The sequence below is a fragment of the Haplochromis burtoni genome, unplaced genomic scaffold (assembly GCF_018398535.1).
Source record: "Haplochromis burtoni strain Fernald_Lab_line unplaced genomic scaffold, NCSU_Asbu1 Contig_265, whole genome shotgun sequence".
NCBI lineage: Eukaryota > Metazoa > Chordata > Actinopteri > Cichliformes > Cichlidae > Haplochromis > Haplochromis burtoni.
The window spans coordinates 193,575-217,004 of NW_024582626.1; the positions used below are offsets into that span (position 1 = coordinate 193,575).

Sequence of the window (23,430 nt, forward strand, 5' to 3'; positions counted from 1 at the left end):
ACACACACACACACACACACACACACACACAGAGTTCATACTTAATGGTGCTCAGCAGAGAGTTGTATCTCTGGATCTCTTGCAGCAAGACCACATTAAGGGGTGAAGGGTTGTCCAACAAGAGGGTTCTCGCGCCCTCGCATTCAATGTATTTTGGGATCTTTACACGAACATCTGTCAACAGCTCTAATACCTAGAAACACAAATAAAGCAGATATAACAGGTTCATTCCCAATAGTAAAATACACACTCCAGGAGAACCAATATAAAAGTGGTGATAATGAGATTTTACCAATTAGACTGTTCACACTACTATAAAACTACAGCATTTAAAGCACAGAGACAAACTGCCAATACCTCCAAGAAGGATCCTAAGAGATAATATGCCTTTAACTTGACTTTAAACAAAGCAGAAATAATAAACAGAGCTATATCTGAAAGCAAATCCATGCACGGGTGATTAGATATAATCAGATCCATCAACATTCAAAAGCAGCAGCTAAGTGGGACCAGCATGTGGGACTTGTGTTAGAAGCAATTTAAAGTTGTGATAAATGCTCTGATCTTGATCTTGCACCACAACAGCACTCTGCTAATAACTAACAGAACACAGTTTTTTAAAATTTAATTTATTAAAAACAACAAAACCCAAACAAACAGTATAATGTCCTAATAACACACAGTTTCAGTTTTACAGAATACAAACCTTCTGAGTCCTTTCCTTAAACTTCAGGGTGAAGCATAAGCCATAAAGCACAGATTCCCAGATCTGTATCTTATTACACTGATGACTGTTAGCCAGTGTTATGTAACTATATGGATGTCTAAGCATTGCTGGGAAGAAATCTGTCAAATATGGCTGTCTGGAGTCACGCAGACAGCATTTTTCAAGCAATTACTAACCATTAACTGGAAAAAAGAACATTACATTTCCCACGTTCTACTACACATACTTTTAAAGAGAGATGATGCCATTCAGGCTATACGGCCCAGTACACTGATTAACTGTTAAGCCCAGCGTTAAAAAACAAAACAAAAACAAAACAACTTTACTCAATATGCACATTATTACATTTTGTAGTTTCACTCATAGAGTCATCCCTGTTCTCTCCTCCTCCCACCTTGTTTCACCCTCACCTTATCTTCTCTACTACCCCCAGCAGCAGTCTTGCTGGTAACCTGGGGCTGCAGGGAGAGCAGGGTGTCAAACACTGTCTTAGTCTCAGCGATCTGGCTTGCAATGTCAGCATTAGGGTGCTGGCCAAATAGTTCTGGATGCTCTGTGGATGGCATCCTGTCGATATATTCCTTGTATAAAGCCTGGGAACCGTCACGGGGGATGTAATAGTTGGTTAAAGTTGATAACCTGACAGAGAAAAAGGGGTTAATAATTATATATATATTATATAAAATGCCCATCAGCATAATAACAGTGCAAAAAAGACAACATCATCATAATACATATGATAAGATTAAGTGTTCTGTTGGGAGCAGCAACATGAAGTGGTAGTAATTTCCTGTGCTTCAGATTGCCTCAACACATTAGCAAACAATCGTTCTGCAACTACTCCTGCGTGAATGGAGCACTGAAGGTTTGTATTCTAAGCCTCAAAGATTTCACTTGATATTTATCTAAGGGGAAATCTGAGTCTTTGGGTAGAAATGATAGAAACACACGATTTGTGAAGCCAGTAAATAAACAGAGTAAGAGATCTTGACAGCACTCGATGTATCTGCTTTTCTTAAGAAGTGATGACCTTGCTGTCCTCTTGGTGGTGCTAGCACTCTGTGAGCAAAAAGGTGCTTCAGAAAGTCTCAGTTTGAAGCAACAGTTTGCATCAAATATGGGAAATGTTTAGGCATCGGTACTTCTGCAAAAGTGCTTTTGTTTACCAAAACATATTTAAATTATTAGCACAGGGCACTGGTTTGAAGCAGTTACTAGTATACTTGCATTAGCACACTGAATAATATCTTACTTGAAGAATGGCTGGTTTATGACAGCGTCACAGAAGTAGTCATTGATGTATGTGGTCAGAAGACGTCTGTCCCAGTCATCGGTGACGTGACCTCCATAGTTGACCCCAGCAATGAGGTACTTGAGTGCATCCCAGGGAATCTCCTCATAATCATTCAGGTACAGACTGAGTAGTTTCTCACTCACCTGGGAAGTATTAAGACAAAGAGCTTAACAGACTGGGTTTGAAATCTGACACAACACATCAAGGACAAGTGCAAAACTCTCTGGAGCAGAAAGAAAAAAGAAATGTTAATGAATCAGTCTCACACACCTGAACTAAATTCTTGTGATTTGCATTTTGTTGTACTTTTGTTTACTACATTATTGTTCTCTGACACAGGAGAGCATTGTGTTGTTAGGAAAATAAAATCAACTACCTGCATACTTATTATTAATTACTCTAAATGGCTTTAATAAAGACAGCACATGCATTTATCCTAATCAATCAATCTTTTTCTTTACATACAAAACCATGTGATCTTCCCTACATCAATCAGCAGATGTAAACACAAACATTATTACTGCACTAAACATTTGTTTTTCTGTCCTTTCCAATAGCTGTCACAGATTTTTTCCTGTATCAAATGAATCTCTCACCTCAAAGTCAGAATCATTAAAGCCATACACAATGTTCCAGCCCATCTGTAGAAACTTCTTCCTTTCCAGAAGGATGCTGTGGAAAAAGCAGAGGGAGAAGAGGAGCTTCCTGTAGAACGCGGGTTTATTGCAGCTGTTGAATTGAGCTTCTGTCACCAGCTGGTAAAGACGCTTCATGTTGGCTTTAACACCCTGAGAATGAGAACGGGAAGTGTTAAGAGTTTAGAGCTTATAGTTTCAGTTACGTGTAGCGTGTATGTAGTGACAAGTAAAACTCACACATACAAGAATGTATATATTGTATGACTGTAGTGACACAAAGCTGTGTCTGTGAGTGTGTACCTTCGGTGGTTCAGTGGTCATCTTGATGCCAGCCTGAAGGATGGTAATGGGAAAATCAGGGTGTGGTGAAGAACTGAGCCAGAGCCTGAAGTCTGGGTGGGGCTTCTGCAGCTGTAGCTGCTTAATCAGCTTGTCCAGCTCTGGCATCCATGACAGAGACAGGTGACAGTTGGCCAGGAACACCCAATGACCTGAAAGAGTCAGTTCAGTTTAGTTCTATGCGTAGATTCCTATTTGAGTAATCAGACACGGTGATCGTAAAAAAACAAACAAACAAACATAGCAACTGGTCTAGCACCGTTCTTGATGCCCTCCTCTATCATGCTCTTGGCAATGGGAGCCTGTCCCTGGCCCAGAGACAGAGCCTGGAAGTGGTTGCTCATCCCAGAAGCCTCAGCTAGCTGCAGCAGAGCGCCTGTAGGGTCCACCCCGGGAGACAGAACAAAGATCAGAGGAGTACAGCTAGTTGATTCCTCCACAACCTAGGGAGAAGACAAAGATGGCACATTCATCAAAAAAGCTGGAAGAGAGTGAGATGATTTAAAAAAAAGGCAACTTACTTGACACCTAACAGTAACTCTGCAATGAGATTTTTGGAGATTTTGACACTTCAAGCAAAAATTCAATTGCAACTAGAAAGATTATATTAACAAGAATCCAAACCTTTAATCATGATACTTGGAAAAATATCAGGAATTAGTTTAAAAAGACCTGAAACTCACTGATTTCATGTCGAGTACAGGTGGTTCCACAAAGCGAGAGCCGAGGTGTTTAATGATGAAGGAGGTAATGCAGAAAGAGACACGGTCGGGACGCATAGCACGCACTATCAGCATTTTCTGGAACTCATTACACTTACTCTCCCAATCACCTAAAGGGGGAAAAATGTAAATCTGTAATTATACAATTTATTAGGAGTGATGCATAAAGACAAGAAGAAAAACAAATAGTCAAGTAATTAGAACTGTTGCACAGCAGTAAGAAAAAGCTGACTTTCTTGCACATCAGTTCACCCGGCCTCTCAGGAGAGCACGCTCAGTCAGTTTGCTCACAGTGAGAAGACTTTCCTCCATAAGAACAAAAATGTACCCTCTATAGCACATTCAGACCTGGAAGTGGAGCATTCTCTGGCTCAGAGCTGGTGAACCAAACGTTCCAGTCTCGAGAGGATTGTTCAAAGGAGGACACGATGCCACGGAAGCCGGGCAGCTTATCCAACTGTGTGATGTTGTCCCAGCTGGAGTCTGCCAACCAGCTGGTAAATGGGTTATCCATCTGCCCCTTCTTATCAAGAACCTACAAGCATCAATCAGTCAATCATCAGTCAGTAGTCTAATTATCTCATCAATATAGGATATATAGCATATACTAAACACACTCATACACCCTACAGGTCTTTTTGAGGGATATTAGCAAATCTACTGGTGAGGAAAGCTTTTACCATCAACAATGTGTCTGTTCTGTTTTTCTTACAATTCCACCTCGAAGCAAGAAGTTATACTGATCCATGTTGAGTTTTCCGGCCACCTCCAGAATTTTGGCACACATCTGGAAGCTGAAGAGCAGCTTGTGAGCCTCAAACAGACCACGACACGTGTACCTGCCCAACACAAAACCACGCGTTAGGAAGACTCACCAGGATACAGCAGCAGTAGCAAATGATGAAGTGTAAGTTTCTGATTAATTATATCAAAATCTTACAGGTGTACAGATCTTTCCACAGCAAGTTCAGATACATATTACATGCCCAGTGTGCAGCATATCACTACATCAGCTCGCTCTTTTATCAAGTAGAACTGTTTATTTATGCATGGTATACATCATGTAACACACAGAAGCAGACGTGATTTCAAAACAATGCTTACTTGTACACTGCGTATGTGTGATAATCATTGAGGTTGGTGATCCTCTCCTCCAGCTTCTGGCTGCGCTTGCTCTTTTCTATGCTGAGGTTAAACAGGTTAATGTAGGCATCCAATGAGAACTGGTACATGGGGTCAATGCGGCCCATGTCACTTAGAATGAAGAAGAGAATAGAGGCTCGCTCAGCACATGGACGGTAGGCCTGTCAACACAAAAATATTAAAGGCTTTTTATTATCATTTCCAAACAGCATGCAATAATAAAGAAATGCTACATTTACTGTAAGACCAAGCAAAGGAGGACAATCCCCTCTGCCGCTCTCCTGAGACCTGACCTCTCTTGCAGAGTCGATCTTGAGCTCGGTCTGTTCACTGCTTTCCAGCTGTTTTGAAACTTCAGTGGCTGTCACTTTGGATGCCTGCAGGGTGTTTACCAGCTGCACATCGTCCAGCAGCGAGCCAGTTGACTCATTCAGCAGTCTGGTAGAACAGACATAAACATACAACAACAAAAATAAAACAACCCCCCAGCCCAAATACAAAAACCTGCTCTCACTCATGGGTAGAAAACCATCTCATTCCTTGGAAAGAATTTCCTTTCGAGCTTTCGAGAACTGCATGGCTGAAAACATGAGTGATCACCATAACAAGGTGATATGCACAACTTGTGATCTTTAAGATATTAATATATATATACTGTATACAGATATTTAATGCTGGGTAGGGTCTTAATCAGTTGCTCTTTCTCAAAGTACTTTTTGCCTGAAGTACTAATAAGAGAATAATGGAAGTTGACACTTTTTCCGTTCCTTTATATAATCCCTGGTTCTTATGGAGGTACAGTAGGCATGGCTACTTTAACAAACATGTTATAATTACTATTACTGGTACAGCTGGTGGTAATAAAAGACTGGATCTAAACTGAACATTGTCCATTATGTGAGGAAAATATTGATGAAGAAGGACAAAGGTCAATGTTTGAAACCTGAGAATCTCATCCTCCAGGTCCTGCAGGCTCTTCTTGCCAGAGGCAATGCTAATCACCAAAGAGTCTTTCTGCTCTTCCAGCTCTGGACGCTCTTTACGCACCACAATTCCCAGTAGCTGGGCTTCTAAACCCTGTGTGCATGCATGCAAAATACACAAAAATCCCAGTGACAGGTAAATTAAGACGACATCTAGTACCTGAAACTGCATATAGACAAAAATTAGGAGTTATATGGAGTTATTAAGTAGCCAGAACATACAGAGGACACATATGGTTTCACAGACATGCATGCTCACCTGCTCCTTAACAGCAAAGTTTACTATAGTGGTCATTGCAGAAATCTCTGGGGTGTAGTGGGGATTAGACAGCTTGGTGGTGATATAGAAGCGGAACTCAGCACTGTACTCCACCTCTTTATCACCCAGCTTCAACAGCAACCTGCCGCCTGCAAACACGTAGACGCATAAACATAATGAATTCATATCCATCCATCTATCCAGTGTCCTCCACCTGTCCTAGAGGCACACTCACATTCATTTAGAATTATAAATGAACGGTCTTTAGACTATGGGTGGAAGTACCCTTGCAGACACAGGGAGAACATGCAACTCCAGACAGAAAAGTCTCCACCTGAATTTGAAACCACTCAAACAGGTAAAAATTTATTTCACCAGCTGCTATTTTAAAGTGTGACTTTGCCTATGTGTGCGTGTGCATGCATTTGCATCACACCTATGCATGTCAGGGACTTGTTGAGAATTGGGTTGAGAGAGGGGTCCAATTCCTCCTGGACATTCTGCAGCAAAACAGGATTCCCAAACTGGATGGCATTCTCCAGCACCCGCAGGTAGTCTGGCATTTGAAAATCGATTACTTTGAGACCCTGCGAGTTTGGCAGATAAGAGACAACAACAACACAGCCTGTCAAACACAAAAACATACCAACAGCCTCAGAAATAATTCCTCATTCATAATCATTAAAAATGTATTTGTTTATATTTATAAACTCATCTGAGTTGAGATTTTTAAATGTCAGTGAAGTTCATCTTATTTGCTTTGTAAAAAGTACTGGCAGGCAGTCTTCATAGGTTCAGTAATTACTTGAGGGGGATCATGAGTATGTTGGTGAAGTGAATTTGAGATGAGTTGTGATAGTCTCAGAAAAGTAAAAGGTCAGCTCAAATAAGGGAAATGCATTGCTACCAGGCATGGCAATAAAAAAGAAAGAAGAGAGAGGACAGTTAGAGTTAATGAAAATGTATCTACTAAACCTTTATGGGCAGCCAAACAAAGTTTAGTAATGTATTTTGAGTTATATTTGAGGATGTAATGTTCCCACCCAGCACTTGGTGGGATAGAAAGAACCCAGTTCTTACCCTTGATAGCTCCATCTTTTTAATCCACTTCAAAGCTTGGCCTTGAGGGTCCACCATCAGTGGCCATCTTGACAAAAAGAGCAGAGAAAGATATAAGAAGTTGTATTTACACCTTCACACATGGTTTGTAAAATGTAAAACATACATGCACAACTCTAAATCCAGAAAAAAACACATAAAATGAGATTCCCCAAAACTAATAATAATAAAACTTATAATAAGATACCGAATGATGCACTGACCGGTTTCCACGGGTGACTATAATTCCGTTCTCAGTAGAAAAAGCATCAGTGGGCAGGCCCTGGATGTTCCAGTCTCTCACCACTGTGGGTTTGGACATAAAAACTGCAAAACTGAATCCTGGTGTACATGCGATCCCTAAGGCCTTTACCTGAAAAGAGTGTAAGCAGATACAGAAAGAGAGAGAGAAGAAATAAAAAACAAGAAAAATAAAAGAGCACAGTATACATGGGTCATTCAATTTTAAGAGGGCATTTTTTTCTTAGACGTTCACTAGAAGTTTACTGCACAATAGGATTTACTGGGTGTTTTAACAGTGTGTTTGGCTGCCTGACCTCCTTCATCCAGATTTGAAGCAACTCCTCTCTATAGTTGGAAAGGAAGGGGCCCATGTATGAGAGAAAAGAAGCTGCCAGCAAACAGTCTCCCACCAGATACCCCATATTTTCTTCAAGGCCCTGAAAACACACAGATTTGGATTACATAAAGATGAATGTGGGTTTTTATGTTAAGTATTGTTCTTTGCCATATTTTAAGTAGTATTTTAAGTTTAGACAGGTGAGTGGGTGTGTGTGTGTGGGGGGGGGGGGGGGGCCGGTACAAACAACTCTCTCCTCCCAGCGGACCCTCTCTCCAGCAAGTCCAGTCACCAGTTTGCCAGCACGGTCCAGTTTCACCTCCATCTCATCTGATTTCTTCCTCAAACTCTCCTTCATGGCCAGTTTTTCACTGTGCTGCTTTTTCAGCTGCTCCAATTTTTCCCCCAACTGCTCACAAACACATACGGATCGATTATAATAATGGAACGCCATTATGCTCTTTTGCAAACTGAGCTCTCATCAATCAAACGCTTATATCTGTCTGGTGGTTCCATGATGTACTGGTTCTTCATACCGCTCGTAGTTTGTTTTGAGCCTCGGCCAGCGCGGCCTGCTTCTCTGCTAGCTGGGCCATGGCAGCATTCAGCTGGGCACGCTTTGGTTCTACTACCCTGTAGACACGACCGTACACCTGGAAAAACCATATAAACATTCATGGATTTAGTTTTGCCCCAGACTTTTTCTCTTCATATGTAACGAAGCTTCTTTTTTGTTACTGTTCTCATATTCTACTTTCTTGGGCATGTGCTTTCTTCTTTTGCTGTAGTGTGCTTAACCTGCACTGTGGATGACAGTGTCTTTTGTTTATCTACAATCCGTTATATATCGCCATGTTTAACTATAACCAACTACCACTTACCATATGCTAGCAGGTCCACGGTGACTATTGTTATTTGTAAGTATGTTTAAAAGTGTGTGTGACTGTGTGTAGCGACCTCTTACCTCCATGGCTCTGACCCACATACAGAGTGACTTGGCAGCCAGCGATACTTTGCCGATGATCTCTGGCTGGAAGTCCACTTGCTTGCAGTACAGGCCAATCTTCTTCAAAACACGGTCTGATATATTATCTTTGTCAAAATGAACCAATGTTTTGATGAAGTTGCCTTCACCTGCCAGAGACACATGACAGTCAGTTAACAATCAATTGCTGTATTAAAGATGAAAAAGACTGAGTACATTTAACCCCTAATATAACATCTACAATCACCCTTTTTCCTCAAAAAAGCTGATTGTAACTGTGGACTGTAATTCTCTGGTTGTGCTGTACTCATTTTCACTACACTACAGTTTTGCCTGTTATTTCTGTTCTTTTGCCAAACTCTCTCTTCAATTAATTTCTGCACTGCTGCTGTCGCTCACCCAGCTGTCTCTTGGCTTCTGCCCAGGTTGGCTCTTTCTCCAGAAGGGTCATAACAGCATGCATCACTGTCTCCACCAGTGCAGGAGGACGGCCGTATGATTTGATCTCTGTCATGTCCTTCTTATTCAGAGACTCCAGAGCCTATGTGCAAAAACATCAATGTGTGGTTGTTAGAAGGCTCAGTCGTGTGAAAATCCAATACAAATAAGACATAAAACACATGCCGAGTGGTACTCGTAGCAAATTACTCACCAAACCAGACAATATAACGAACAAAGTAAGCGCATACATGTTATTCCATGAGAGCAGGGAGCGGGACAAACATACCTTCATGGCTTCTTCCAGGGCAGGCAGGGCCTCGTCCAGGTCTCTCTGTGCATTCTCAGCCATGGCTTTACACTGCAACTCTTCTGCCCCGATTTTCTCATTTTCATCACTCACCGTCTGAATGCAAGCACACATGTGAGTGAATGTGAGTTCAACTGTTATTATTTATTCTGTTTTTTCAGTAACAATCTACCACATAACATTTCAAAAAAATCCGTTTTCAGTTTTAATTCAAAAGGATCTTTAGGTGACTCGTGGAAGTAACCCACGCAAATATTACTTCAATCTCTGCAGTGAGTTATGTTCATGTACCGTAGCACATACCTTCTGTTGGCTGTCGGCTTCTTTCTTTTGTTGCACAATGACGGACAAATATTCATCACACTGTTTCTGGAACTCGGCAACTTGCTTTTTGGCCTCCTCGAGCTCTAGAGACATGGCCTCCACTTTCTCCCTCGTTTCACTGATTTTCAGAAGGCCGTTACGCAGCTTGCTCACCTGCTCTCCCAACTCACCGCGTTTCTCCGCCAGCAGTCTGGATCGGCACAAACACATTCGCAAACAGAAGCCCGACAAGCTGATTTTAACAGAGATGCGCATTTAGGGAATGGAACGGGCAAGCAGAGCTATTTAACCACCAAGGAAGCGCAGTAGAGAAGAGTCAGACAGACTGCAACTGTAAATACCCTCAAACTCATAACCTTCAGCAGTGCAGTGTATCTTCATTGCTATCCAAGTGAGCGTAAAACACTTATGAAGCATTTCAATGTGGTAGGAAAAGTGGAGACAAGCAAAGGAGGAATTCAAAGGTAAAAAGCTGCTTACTTCTTGTATCCAGACACCAGCTCCAGGTAGTTTGTTGGTGTCACATAATTTTGTCTCCTCAGCTCCAGTTTCATTCTTTTGGAGACTTGTGCTACTGACTGGTGTGTGGTCACAAAGATACTGGCAACCTTTGTCTGGATCTAAAACGTCTCACAGAAACGTAGAAATGTTACCTTGAGACAAATCATGTAATATCTTCTCCCCTCTGTGCTTAAATGCTCAAAGGTAAAAGTGCACATATGTCTCTTTGTGTGTGCATGCCTCACCCCTTCCACTGAGCCCAGCTCCATTCCGTCCAAGTACCTCTCAGCAACCTCCAGGAGGGCATCTTTGGGCCATTCACAGAACCAGTCTATAGTGGTGCAGTTAACAAGAGCTGGGTACTGGAGGATGCGGTTCCTGTAGGCAAACAGCCACTTCTCAACATTGTGCGACTGCTACACTGCACCGCTAATCGCAACAAGGGTTAAAAGGCCTACCACTCATAACAAGCTCTTCCCTTAATGCTTGTCAGTGAAGAGCTGTTTTTATCAACAAAAGAAAATGTGTGTTCATCTGTTTGCTCACTGCATGTTTGTGTGTACAGACAGCTGGCCGTCTGTCTCAGCACGAGTCCTTGCTCTAGAATCACTCAAATAACTTGACCTTGTTCATCTTAGATGACTCACTGTTCTAACTGCAACTTTGCAGAGTGGTGTAGGGACTAGTCGCTCTGTAAAAGGCTGCCAGTTGATTTAAATGTATTTATTTACAAATCACCATGACTAAAATGATATCATAGAGGGTTTATTGTGTTCATTTTACTTGGAGTCACAAAGTGGATTTCTCAGTTTAAATACTGTAGCACAGCAAAAAACACTTTCATCCCTTTCTTCCTCCAGTCCCACATTTATTCAGTAGTTTAAAAAAATCTGGAGAAAAACCCCAAAAAGGGGGCAGGAACTTCTTGTCAGTCAGGATACATTACATAAATAGACTCTACCTGAATGGCTCTCCCACTGGACTCAAACAGAGCACAATGTGCAGGTTGTTCCTGACTCGCTCGATCAGGTAGCTGAACAATGAGTCAGGAGTCTCAGCCACATTGTCTTTCCTGGCAGACTCTGAAAGAGCATTGCATACCTACAGGCAAAGAGACAGCGTTACACACTGCATGAGGATATGAGCGTTTAGAATCTACGCTTTGTGAAAACCGATTTCATTTACCCATATGCTACCTGTTGGCTTCGTAGAATGAATAAATATGGTATGGAAATCAAATGATATGCCCTAGAGATAGAAAGACATACTGGCCAGATGAAAGCGATACACACCTCTACAAACTCGTCTGGCTTATATAGGTTAGGCACCTCTCCTGAACTCAGGATGTTATTGATATCCTCTAGGAAGGATTCGTCAACAATCTGGGTGTCATTGAACAGAAAGACTGTGGGCTTGTTGTCCACACCCGCCAAACGGTACAGCTTCTTGATGTCTAGAAGCCACACACACACACACACACACACAGACACACGCACACTTAAAATCCCTCACTGTACTAGTAAAAGTATTCAACATCCACGAATTTCCTAATATTATTAAATTGGCATGTTTAGTTTTAGCTTTTTTCATTTTAACTGGAAGGTAGTAGACAAATTGCAGTTTCTCAAAAGTCTGTGAATGTAACGGTTGTGTGGCGGACCTCACCCTCTCTAAACTCCAGTTTGCGGTACTGCTTGGTGACTTCCACTTGGAATACCTGGTACTGACATATGAAGGCAGCTATCTTAGACAGGCTTCGCCGACCTGAGCCCCCGACACCTACCACCAGCATGTTGCCCCTGAGCTGACTGATCACTCGAATGATCCGAGTAACTGCAAAGGGAGCAGAAAGATATAACACATCAGCTTCACCGTGCCCGGAAATCCCAGGAGGAAATACAATATACAAACTAAAATTAGTGTGAGTTAGACAACAGTGCACTGCTACTGACTTAAATATCATGCCACAAAATAGCATGCTGACAGTATTGAGCGTGCTGATAGGTCCTTAGTCTCTCAGCTTTTAGTTTTGCTCTTTTTCTCTGTTTTTCAAAACAGTTTCAAGATAGATCTGATTGTTAAAAGTGAGAAACTTTTAACAGTACAATGACTTGTGGTTGGAACTGACACTGTGGGTTGATGCATCAGGTGTATTGCCCTGTTTTAAACATGCATGCAAATGTGCGTGGTTGTGTGTGTTGCGTTTCAGATGTACTGTGTTCGATGGCATCTCTGAAGAGCACCAGGTTTGTAGGCACCACGCCAGGTGTCAGATTGTAGTCCTCTTGCTGTGTTTCCATGAACTTCTTGAGACTCTTCATGTCATGCAGGTCCTCATAGACAGACGACTCACTCATGAAATCACCTACCCCACAGAACAACAATAAACACATTTAAACAGTTTCACATATTCTGGGCTGGTAATGGACTTAGAAATGAGCCATCAACCCATGAACTCATCTGTGGGAGTATTTTTACACATATTGGAGAAACAATGTTTATGCGCAGAATGCAAATAATTAAGTACCAAATATTGGCAGTTGCTTGTTCGGGCAGATGCTGTGGAAGGTGAGGTCAAAGAGTGAACCCAGTTTTTCCTCTAGGAGAGAAATAAAGGTATCCATATCACTGTGGTTTACAAGCCGATCTGAGAAAACCCTGAAATTGACAAATCACATCATCCAGATATTATTCTCTGTATACATGACAAAAGTACCCGTGCATTTTAATTTATAAAGCACTGCAGAAAGGCATTCAAATACTGTGATCACCTGAAACATTCATGGATCCACAGTCTAGTAATGTTGGTTTTGGTATCATGGAAGTCTGGATGAGCTCTTAGTAAACCCTGAAACACCTACAAGAGATAAACAGGGGGGGAGATATATCACAGAGCATTTTAATTTCAAAGGTACTAAATAATTCAGAGTTTTCATTAAAATCTGAATGAACTCATGAAGACTGTCACCTAAAAGTGATTTTAGGCAAGAAAATGTGTAACCAAGTAGATATGTGTTATTCTTACCAAGGTGAAGTTTAGTTAGTAAGTGTTTTATGAAAATGCATTTTAAGCAGTCTTTGGTTGTACTATTTATGTGCCGTACAACAGAAGTTCATACTGATGTACACAAATGTACCTTGGAGATGTCCCTGAGGTTGAAGAGGTAATGTATCTTGGCTGGAGTGGGAAGAAAAAAGGCAGTGACGCCATTATACAGCTCTAAGGTTGCCTGAGTGAGAAGCTTTCCAATGGGCTTCAGCTCCTCCTTAAACTCCTGGAGCTTTTGGTTGATCATGGCACTGTAGATGCACTTGATCTGGGAGGCCTGCATGCAGAGAGGAAAGGCAACAATATTCCCAAAACACAACATGCAGGCATGTCAGTAGCATACCAGGATAATGCAGGTGTAGTGGTTACAACAGCAAGATAATTTCTTAAAATTTAATTTCATGCTGCCCAATTCACACATAAACCAGGCAAAGCAAGTAAAATTTCAAGTGTTTAGATCCTGAATGCAGCATGGCTCCAGCAATTTTTAAAGCAAATTTAATTTAGCTCTTCTAAGGCAACAGAAAACAGGGTTGAGATTGGAGTCAGATAACTGATGCTAGCTGATAAATGAAAATACTGAAAAAAGAGACGGTGATTAGAAGGGAGCAAAGAAGGGAGTGAACAATAAAACAGGGAAATTATAAACATGCCCAAAACTACAAAATAAGAATAACAAACACATAAGGGAACAAAGAGGGAGGGGGAGATGGTAGGAGGTAAATTAGCAGGGCAGCGCACAGGCAGGCTAGAACACAATTATAAACTTGAGGGTGTTAGAAATGTGAAAGAGAACGCAATTTTACAACATTTGTCATCGTGGCTATAATTACAATCAGGGTCATTCCTGTAGGGTGCCATGAAAAAAGCACTAACAAACACAAAACACCAACAGGAGCAAAACCACAGTCAACACTGAAGAAATGCAAAAATGTGCCTGTGTAAATGAAGAAGGCACTACACAGAGAAAGTAAAACATAACTGCCTGCTAAAATATCACGCTGCTTAATTATAGGAAGAAAAGACAGGAAGACATAAAGAAAGCAACACTTACATTAGGGAAAGTCATATTAATGAGGTTGAATCGACTCTGAAAACGCGGCGTGATGTGAGTCCTCCCACCACCAGGGGGCCCCATTGATGCTACCAAGAACATGTCCTGAAACACAACAGAAAAAGTGTAGCGTCCTCTGCATATAAAACAGAAAACATTTCACATTGTCACACAGTTTAAACCAAGGCCCTTAGAAAGCAGCAAAACTATCTCTCCAATTATAACACGCCTCACTCATGCCTTCATTAAAACTCAGTTTCTCACCTTGACAACCTTTAGGGTCTGTTTCTTGCGATCATACCAGAAGCCATAGTCAATCCATAGGCGCAGAAGCTCCAGGGGTGGCTGGGAGCCAAAGAGGTCATGAGCCGGCATGTTGAGGTCATCTAGGAAACATAGCAGGTGTTTCCCACCTGCTGGCACATACACGCCTTTGGTTCTCTTTTCTATGCGACTCTCTATAATGTCCTGGATGTTGTTAGAGGTGGTCTGGACAGCAAACGAAAGATGAAACGACGTGAATAATCATAAATCTTTAAAATATTTCTTCAAAGCATCTACCAGCTTATAACTGTAACCAGAACAAGTAGGCACTAATTAGGCCTAATTAAAGCACAGAGATAAACATCAGCACACACATGGCATACACAGCTAAACACAGACTATACAATGAACTGACCTGTGAAGACATGTTGATGGTAAGGGTTTTCCATTTGTTATCTAAGCCCTGCAGAATACTCTGAGCCACTGAAGTTTTACCAGTGCCCACTGGCCCAGTGAGCAGCACAGGGTAGTGTTTCAACACCAGAGCCTTAACCAGTAAGTTATAGCGAACGGTGTCCACAGTTGGAACCATAATCTTATAGAATGGAGCTCTGAGGGAAAAGACAGGGAGATACATAAATATGTTATAGATCCAGATCGCATAATAACATCTGATTACTTACGAAGCATTGTAGCGCCAGCCTTTTGGCAATTTATCTTCAAATGAAGCCCAGCATTTGTTCTTTGGGTCCACGTAGTACTCATAAACGGTGTCCTGCAAGAATTCATATACCTTAACACTTGACACAGGCTTGCAGGCGTGCAACCATCTACTCAACAAATTCATAGGATTGAAAGGTTTGAGTGATAATTGGGGAAAAAACAGGTTACTGTGTTGGTCTACTTGTTAAAATTTTGTAAAAAAATAGTCTATTTACAATTACAAAATAAGTACACTTGACACTGGTTAATTCCCTACCTTTATTGGGGAATGTAATGAGGTTATAGAATAGAAGTTAACTCATTTCATATGCCATTAGTGTGTAAACAAAAATGTTCTCTGGAAGACCTTGGCAGGGAATGTTCCCTCCATCTCCCGTAGGAAGTTGTCCATCCTCTTGCGTCCATCCTCGTCGACAGAGGCACATATGGACCAGATAAGGCTGAAGATGAACCACAGTTCCACCATCCTACCCAGGCTATCTGTGTCTGAAGGATTCACCTGAAGATAGAGCAAAGGAAAAATGCATTTAGTTACACCTATTAGAGATCGACAATTCATCACTGTTGTGGTGCAATTACCCATGGATGGGATTACAATCTACATTTGCACTCTGCTTATTATACCCCACTGCTCGATGTAGCCAGGGAGTCATAGAGGCGGCAGAGAGAGGTGACGCCATTAAGTTCGGCGATGGGGATCAGCTCCTTGCAGTTGCTCTTCTTATAGTTGATCGTGCTCTCTATGTACTTCTCGAACAAGGGCTTCAAATGGTTCACTTCAGCCTGTGAAGTGACATAGAGTGACACATGGAAGTAAAGAGAACGGTGCCAGAAAAAAGAAAACATTACTAATCATACTCGTTAACTATACATACTCTTAACTGAAATGCATGTCCTAATGAGAGTTATTATGAGTGACTGTATTGTACTTTGTGTCGCTTGTTCAGCCAGGACTGCACAAAGGGTTTCCATCCCAGATCAGTATAATCATTGTAGACCATTCCACAGCGGGACACCGTAGCTGGAGAAGCCACTGCTAGATTCTCCACCTCAAATAGAAGAGACACCTGCAACAAATGAATTGTAGTTTTTATACATATTCACTAAAGCTGCATAAATACAGGAAGCAACTGGCAGCAATGTGGCAACCAGTAATTAGTCCATAGTAATTGAATGAGATCTGCGACTCAGCAGGTTAAATAACTGCTGGCAACAGGAAGAAAGCATGACCTGAGATAAACTTTTCCCAACTTCCAGTCAACCGACTAAATTGACTACCACTGAGAGTGACAATCGCTGTTTGACATATAACCCAGCAGTAAACACACCTAGGGTCACCTAGGCAACCGAAGCTTGAAATGTTTGCAAGCAGCCAGCTGTCAGCTTCAAAGCTATGTGGACAAGTGAATCTCTTCCAGCGTGTGCACAGCTTTATTGTCAGCATGTGTGATTCAGCTCCCTCCCTCAGTTAATCAAATAAAGCACAGATGATTCTGGGTGATGATAAGCTGAAATTTTCTTCCATTTCATATGTGAGCCGGATAACAAGGATTAAGCCACTTGAATGCTGCTTCTTTGTCTTATAAAACTAATCTTATCATGTGTTTGAGCTTTTGCGTTTCTGGATTTACTGAACAGAATCTAAAACAGTTTGGCTGAACAAAACTATTTTAGCCGCTGCATTCTTGCTGCTTTCCTTGCAGAAACTGATTCAAAACTTGGCCTTCTCACCAGCACACTGGAGCACTTGAAGAGGACGGCGCGACCATAAATGATATTAGAAAAAGTCAAAGGTCAAATAATGAAAAGTTCTCATGATCTGTTCTCACCTGCTCAGGCATAGAGATTCTCTCTCCGTTGATGAGCGTGAGCACTTTGTTGTCATCCATTACTGAGTTCATACTCTCAATCCAAAGTGTGTCAACTGGCCCGTCAAACACAATCCACTTCTCATCTGGTTTCTCATCTTAAGTGAGGAAAGAAGATATTGTGACAGAGACGTGTGTGATAGCAACATTCACACTCACAACAAGAAGACAGTAAGAAGTCGATGTATTGTTTAATAGTTCATAAAAATAGAAGCACTGCCTTTCAATCTTTAGATCTCTCCTTTGTAAACTGGCTTCACACTTACACTGATGGCAAGAAACTCTAAAATCAATACTATGTAATATACATTTTGAAACCATTGTGTCATGGTCCCTGTGCCTCACCAGCTGATCCCGTCTTAGGCAACATGTGTTTTTGTTGTTTTTGCTCTCTCTCTCCCTTGCCGCGGCGGTGCTCATTATGGGCTCCCGCCCCTGGCCCACGCATCTGCCATCTCCACACCTGCTGCCTATCTGCGTAATTGCGAGTCCTACTTAAGATGGCAGCACTGTGCTACTCGTCGCTGGATCGTCGAGCTATCAGCATCAGTCGCTCAGTAGTTTGAGAATCAGAATCTGTGAGTTCTTTCTGTCTGTTCGCCTCTAACTAAAGTTTCATATCTTTCCCAGACCTTTCCCTGCCTGCCTGTCATCCCGTGGACGAGTGTGTGGATTTGTGTAACCCAGTTGTGGAGAGAGGAGAGTGATTCTTTGGAGCGCGTCTGATCCCCTTCCTTTCCCTCATGTACCCTGGAGCCCTGGACCCCCCTTCCAGCACGTTGTATATAGAATCACCTGGTATTGTCTGTATCAACAAACTGTCTTATCTACAAGGATTTCTGGTCTGCGCCTGAGCCCGTTAGCTAAACGTGACACATTGTCATGAACAAGATCGATTAATTATTTCTCTAACAGCTCCAAAAAAAGGAATCATCCTTCTTTAGTGCTGGATCTCATTTTAAATTTTGACTATTGTAACACGTGAAGCCAATAAATGTTTGTAAATGAGCTCACCCTATGTAAGATTATGCAGATAAAGCTGCACAGCATGCTGTAGCTTCTCAGTACTCAGTGAAGCTCCAAAGTGGAACAAAGAACTTATTTTGTTTTCATCATGACTTTAAAAAAACTGAGCATATAAAAAACTTCATTTCAGTCAGTTTAGAAGGTAGAACAGGCTATGGGGAAGAATCATCCATACAGTGTGTGTTTTTCTGGGGTTCGCACCTGCGCACGCTGATCTCATGAGGGATGACAGCACTCCATCAGTCCACTCATTAGTAGAGAGATCATTCTCGCCATACAGCTCTCCTAAACTGAGGGCTTTGGGATTCAGAGGATAGTCCTGTCAAATGAGACATGAACGGTAAAAATGGAGTCATCTGTTCTGTTTTAAAAACATGCAGAGTAGCTTGTAAAGAAATGCAAGGCTTTAGTTAGATGAATTTGGCCAAACCAATGTTCATCAGTTGCATAAATACATTTTTGTTTTTACATTTTTACTATTGGATTTTCACTCTGTGTACAGACACCAACAGAAAAAGGCTCATAAGTCAGAAGGTTTGTGAAGAGTAGCCAATCTATAATCATTCAGTGCTTGGATATATTGGATTTGACATGGTTATTGTCTGATATATGACAATATGAAAACTTTTTTTTACAGAACAGAAAAGAAAAAAAGTCTGAGCTCATTTTAAAATTGTGTTCTTTCTTCAGCAGATCAAAGTCCTGCTACATTGTTTGCAGAACATGTAGCAGAGTTTGCCAGATGAGGATCTCATGTATCATTTATAGGCTGTAAAAAACCCTAGATAAGTGAATGTAGTTAAATGCAGATCAGTCATAAGATGAAATACACACTGATGTAAACGAGGCAACAGCGTTCTAATTTTGTTTATGTTTTGCTCTTTACTCTTTGCTTTTTTTGTTGGTAACTTAATGCAACATTTGAATCTGGGAAATATTGAACCATTTAGATATTAATATGACACTTTGTCAGCTCTCGAGCATAACAAAAGTTTTAGTAAGAATTGGATTTCAGCCACATTATGATAAATATTAAAAAAGTGCCGGTGGTGGTGGAGAGTGAGTCTCCATGATCTGAGGTGTAGTTGTTCTCTATTACAGAGGGAGTTCATACTGTGAGTTTTCCTCTCAGTGATGGGCTTGGAGGAGCAAAAGGTCACACACTTAGAGACGTATGTGACTTCCAATTACTTCACTGAGAAGAGCTCTGCTGAAATGATGCTTCAGTGTCTAATGTGGAAGAAGTGGGAGGGTTCAGTCTGTCTGGGACAAAAACGTACAATGGACACAAGCTTTGACCTCATTTAATCAAACTGAAGCAAGCAGCCAGCTTCAGTCCCTTTAATTCTGTTTAGATCTAATGTTTAGATCTAATCACTGCGATGCTCACTGCCTGTTCTGTAACTGCATGAAAAAAGAAAAAAATAATCCTGTGACAGTAGTTGAAGGTTCATAGTTGCAGCGTGCTCTCCTGGGAAACCCATGCTGAACAGAGCCATCTGTGCAATCCATCATGTTGATAAGTGCCACCAACTAGGGCTGCCACGATTAGTCGACTATCAAAATCGTCGACGACTAATTTAATAGTCGACGCGTCGTTTGAAGCTTTGTAAGATCCCAAAAGACGCAGGAATAATAGTAGGATTTAAGAGTGTAATAACGGACTGAAACAGAAGATGGCAGCACTGCATGTACAAGGATGCCTGCTGCCGTTAAACCCCGAAGAAGAAGAAGCTGTGTCCCAGAATTCATAGCGCGGCCCAGCTAGTTAGTTTTAATATTACTCTTATTATTCTTTCTGGGTCACAAAATAAACGTTTAACGCGTTTTCAGGCGAGAATGTAACTGTGTAAACCTCAAATATCTGTTCAGTTTATCAAGACACCACATATTTTCAAAAGCGCTCCGACGTTGTCGGAGACGTCTGTTACCCACCAGCTCGATAGCGAGCCGGGGGCTAGGCTCACTAGAGCCCGTGAGAACACCGGACTCCCAGCAAATAGTTTTCAAACCCACCGCCGTCTTTCGCTACTCAGGTTAAACATGATATATAAGTCACTTAGATAACTTAAAAATGTTATTGTTTGGCTTTTTTCAGTATTTTATTTGTTCCTGAGTAAATCGGCTGAGTTTATTCCACCGAAACAATCTGCAAATTTAATTAAAATTTAATAAACTACCATCTTGTCTTTATTTTTAGTTAGCACATACCTTAAACACTTCAAGCTGTAAGCTAGTGATGATTATATAAGAGCAGATGCTGCTGGTGCAATAAGCTGTCCGTTTTACTACAATGGATGCATGATCTGATTAGTCGACTATCAAAACAATCGTTTGTGGCAGCCCTACCACCAACCCCAATGCAGTACTTAGTTTTTTTTCCAAAACTGCTCATCCAAGAAACTTCACTCATTACTGTATTTCTTTAGGTTCATCAGTTTGCATGCATTTTTACCATTAAGAATACAAACTTCAAAGTCCGGCAACAAAACATTCTTTCTGATTAAAAAAGCAAGCAGTATTACAATTTGAAAAAAAGAAATGCTTTCTTCTCCATCCTAACTAACCTGGACCTGCTGAAAGCCTGGCTCTCCTTTTCGATGCAGAGCAGTCATGGCATTCTGTAGGGTCCTCCAGGTAACACTCTTAGCACTGCCTGTCTTGCCCACCAGCATGGAGGAGTGTCGAGAGTTTTTGGTCTCATAAAGTTGGATGACTTTGGTCACGGTAAAGGGTGTCACCTGCAAACCACTCCGATTAAGCTCCTCCTCCACAGCTTCCTTTAACTGAAAATAAAGAGACCAAAGATAGACAAGGAGTCAGTGATCAGTGATGCACTAAGTGAGACTGCACATATCAGAAAAAAGTGATACATTGTGAAAGATCATTGGGTCACATTTCTTAAACTTATTTTTGACATCTTATTGCACAAGAACACTGACCAAAAGAGATATTATATTATTTGTTTGGCTTTGTGCACACAGGGACACAAAGACAGTCCTGCAATGTTTCCAATTTTTACCAGTTGTATATCAAATCCGTGCTTATCTTGACTGCTGATTTAGATTAACTTACTTTGCCATAGTCTATTACAGGTGTTTCTACGGCAGGGAACAAGTCTTGAATGATTCCACTGAACAATGGCAGGTCAGCAGAGGTCAGCTTAGCAATGTTCATATCCTTCATAGCCATCAGCAGCACCTAAGAATACAGATACAGGAAGAGAGTTACTCATGATTTCCCAATGGTCAGCTTATTTTTTTAGATCTTTATTCACTGCTGCTGGCTCTGTTTTTACTGATCTAAGATCAGTTATGAACTGCACTTTGTGTAGAAACACAGTTAGCATTAGCAAGTAAGTTAGCACTCTCAATTGTGGTTGTGACAGATGAGTTTTCTCTTTGTAAACATCTCGTGTGCTGTAAGAAACTTTTAATAACTCGTTTAGCACATTAAGAATGAAACCTTTAATGATGGAGAAGGAGACTTCTGCCATTTATGCCGTGGATAAATGGACACGATGAGGTTCACCAACACTCAGATTAACATATCTGAAAAATCACTTAGTTGACCAAATGGATAAAGTTTAAACAGGTGTTTTGCTAATATACCACCTTCAGTTTTTATTAATATTTCATCCTCCTGTAGATACATACAGTTAACTATGCCACATGATATGATGCTCAAGGCTTTTAATTCAGCTGTGACTGTTTTTTAATGATGCACTACTGCAGAGTAAACAGAATATCAAGTGTTTAAAACAAGCTCAACCTTAAACATCTGCACCAGTAATACTGATCAATAACAACACTTATGGGGAATGTTTTTCTCAAGAATAAATATTTTTATTTTTGATACTTTATGTAGAATTTTACGGGGGTCTTTGTTCGCCTTCCTTTAAAACTCACTGCACGCCACTGATTTTCAGTCACAGCAAACACATACACCGCGTTCCAAACTATTATGAAAATTGTGTTTAAGTGTCATAAAGATTAAATAAGTTGTTTTTCAATTAAGCCCATGGATGGAATTGTGTCAGGACTCTTTGTATCACTGAAAACAATCTCGGACACCTATGATCATTAGTTTGCCAGGTGAGCCCGATTAAAGGAAAAACTACTAAAAAAGGATGTTCCACATTATTAAGCAGACCACTATTTTCAAGCAATATAGGAAGGAAAATGATCTCCCTGCTGCTGAAAAGTGTGAAATAGTTGAATGCCTTGGACATGTAATGAAAACCTTGGATATTTCATGAAAATTTAAGCATGATCGCCATAATGTTACGAGATTTGTGGCTGAGTCAGAGCACACATGTGCGGATAAAGGCACAATGATGAAGGTTTCTGCCAGACAAATACATCAGATTAAGAGAGCAGCTGCTAAAAGGCCATTACAAAGCAGCAAACACATATTTGAAGCTGCTGGTGCCTCTGGAGCCCTGCGAACATCAAGGTGTAGGATCCTCCAGAGACTTGCTGTTGTGCATAAACCTTCTATTCGGCCACCCCTAACCAGTGCTCACAAGCAGAAACGGCTGCAGTGGGCCCAGAACTACATGAAGAAATTTTCAAACAGTCTTGTTCACTGATGAGTGCCGTGCAGCCCTGGATGGTCCAGACGGATGGAGTGGTGGATGGTTGGTGGACATGTCCCAACAAAGCTGCGTCGTCAGCAAGGAGGTGGTGGAGTCATGTTTTGAGCCTGAATCACGGGGAGAGAGCTGGTCGGCCCCTTTAGGCTCCCTGAAGGTGTGAAAATGACCTCTGCAAAGTATGTGGAGTTTCTGACTGAGCACTTTCTTCCATGGTAGAAAGAGAAGAACTGTGCCTCTGCAACACAACCGTCTTCATGCAAGATAATGCACCATCTCATGCTACAAGGAACACGTCTGCATCATTGGCTGCTATCCGTATAAAAAGGAGAGGAACTCATGGTGTGGTCCCCATTCTTCCCTGATTTCAATCCTATTGCGAACCTTTGGAGCATCCTCAAGCAAAAAAAAATGAGGGTGGGAGGCAGTTCACATCCAAACAGCAGCTCTGGGAGGCTATTCTGACATCCTGCAAAGATATTCAAGTAGAAACTTTCCAAAAACTTACAAG

At 41.3% G+C, this 23,430-nt stretch overlaps 1 protein-coding gene across 2 annotated transcripts in view; it reads right to left on the reverse strand.

Annotated features, from left to right (window-relative positions):
- The window catches only part of dnah2 (dynein, axonemal, heavy chain 2), a 60,591-nt gene that overhangs the window by 9,177 nt on the left and 27,984 nt on the right, over window positions 1-23,430 (reverse strand). For both annotated transcript variants that reach the window (XM_014339044.2, XM_014339045.2), the window contains exons 41-83: window positions 21,401-21,526; window positions 20,893-21,111; window positions 18,527-18,644; window positions 17,261-17,397; window positions 16,361-16,498; window positions 16,056-16,214; window positions 15,778-15,930; window positions 15,392-15,483; window positions 15,124-15,319; window positions 14,709-14,933; window positions 14,445-14,549; window positions 13,479-13,667; window positions 13,113-13,198; window positions 12,869-12,999; window positions 12,557-12,706; window positions 12,007-12,174; window positions 11,634-11,794; window positions 11,303-11,442; window positions 10,587-10,719; window positions 10,321-10,460; window positions 9,820-10,030; window positions 9,496-9,612; window positions 9,168-9,309; window positions 8,748-8,917; window positions 8,320-8,436; window positions 8,028-8,192; window positions 7,761-7,883; window positions 7,428-7,576; window positions 7,186-7,252; window positions 6,542-6,692; window positions 6,106-6,254; window positions 5,807-5,940; window positions 5,157-5,301; window positions 4,825-5,024; window positions 4,433-4,559; window positions 4,069-4,255; window positions 3,682-3,830; window positions 3,258-3,441; window positions 2,960-3,150; window positions 2,618-2,809; window positions 1,980-2,164; window positions 1,138-1,366; window positions 42-193 (exon numbers count right to left, since the gene is read on the reverse strand). In XM_014339044.2, coding sequence (XP_014194530.1) covers window positions 42-193; window positions 1,138-1,366; window positions 1,980-2,164; window positions 2,618-2,809; window positions 2,960-3,150; window positions 3,258-3,441; window positions 3,682-3,830; window positions 4,069-4,255; window positions 4,433-4,559; window positions 4,825-5,024; window positions 5,157-5,301; window positions 5,807-5,940; window positions 6,106-6,254; window positions 6,542-6,692; window positions 7,186-7,252; window positions 7,428-7,576; window positions 7,761-7,883; window positions 8,028-8,192; window positions 8,320-8,436; window positions 8,748-8,917; window positions 9,168-9,309; window positions 9,496-9,612; window positions 9,820-10,030; window positions 10,321-10,460; window positions 10,587-10,719; window positions 11,303-11,442; window positions 11,634-11,794; window positions 12,007-12,174; window positions 12,557-12,706; window positions 12,869-12,999; window positions 13,113-13,198; window positions 13,479-13,667; window positions 14,445-14,549; window positions 14,709-14,933; window positions 15,124-15,319; window positions 15,392-15,483; window positions 15,778-15,930; window positions 16,056-16,214; window positions 16,361-16,498; window positions 17,261-17,397; window positions 18,527-18,644; window positions 20,893-21,111; window positions 21,401-21,526 — 6,602 coding nt within the window. The remainder of the gene's footprint in view (window positions 1-41; window positions 194-1,137; window positions 1,367-1,979; window positions 2,165-2,617; window positions 2,810-2,959; window positions 3,151-3,257; window positions 3,442-3,681; window positions 3,831-4,068; window positions 4,256-4,432; window positions 4,560-4,824; window positions 5,025-5,156; window positions 5,302-5,806; window positions 5,941-6,105; window positions 6,255-6,541; window positions 6,693-7,185; window positions 7,253-7,427; window positions 7,577-7,760; window positions 7,884-8,027; window positions 8,193-8,319; window positions 8,437-8,747; window positions 8,918-9,167; window positions 9,310-9,495; window positions 9,613-9,819; window positions 10,031-10,320; window positions 10,461-10,586; window positions 10,720-11,302; window positions 11,443-11,633; window positions 11,795-12,006; window positions 12,175-12,556; window positions 12,707-12,868; window positions 13,000-13,112; window positions 13,199-13,478; window positions 13,668-14,444; window positions 14,550-14,708; window positions 14,934-15,123; window positions 15,320-15,391; window positions 15,484-15,777; window positions 15,931-16,055; window positions 16,215-16,360; window positions 16,499-17,260; window positions 17,398-18,526; window positions 18,645-20,892; window positions 21,112-21,400; window positions 21,527-23,430) is intronic.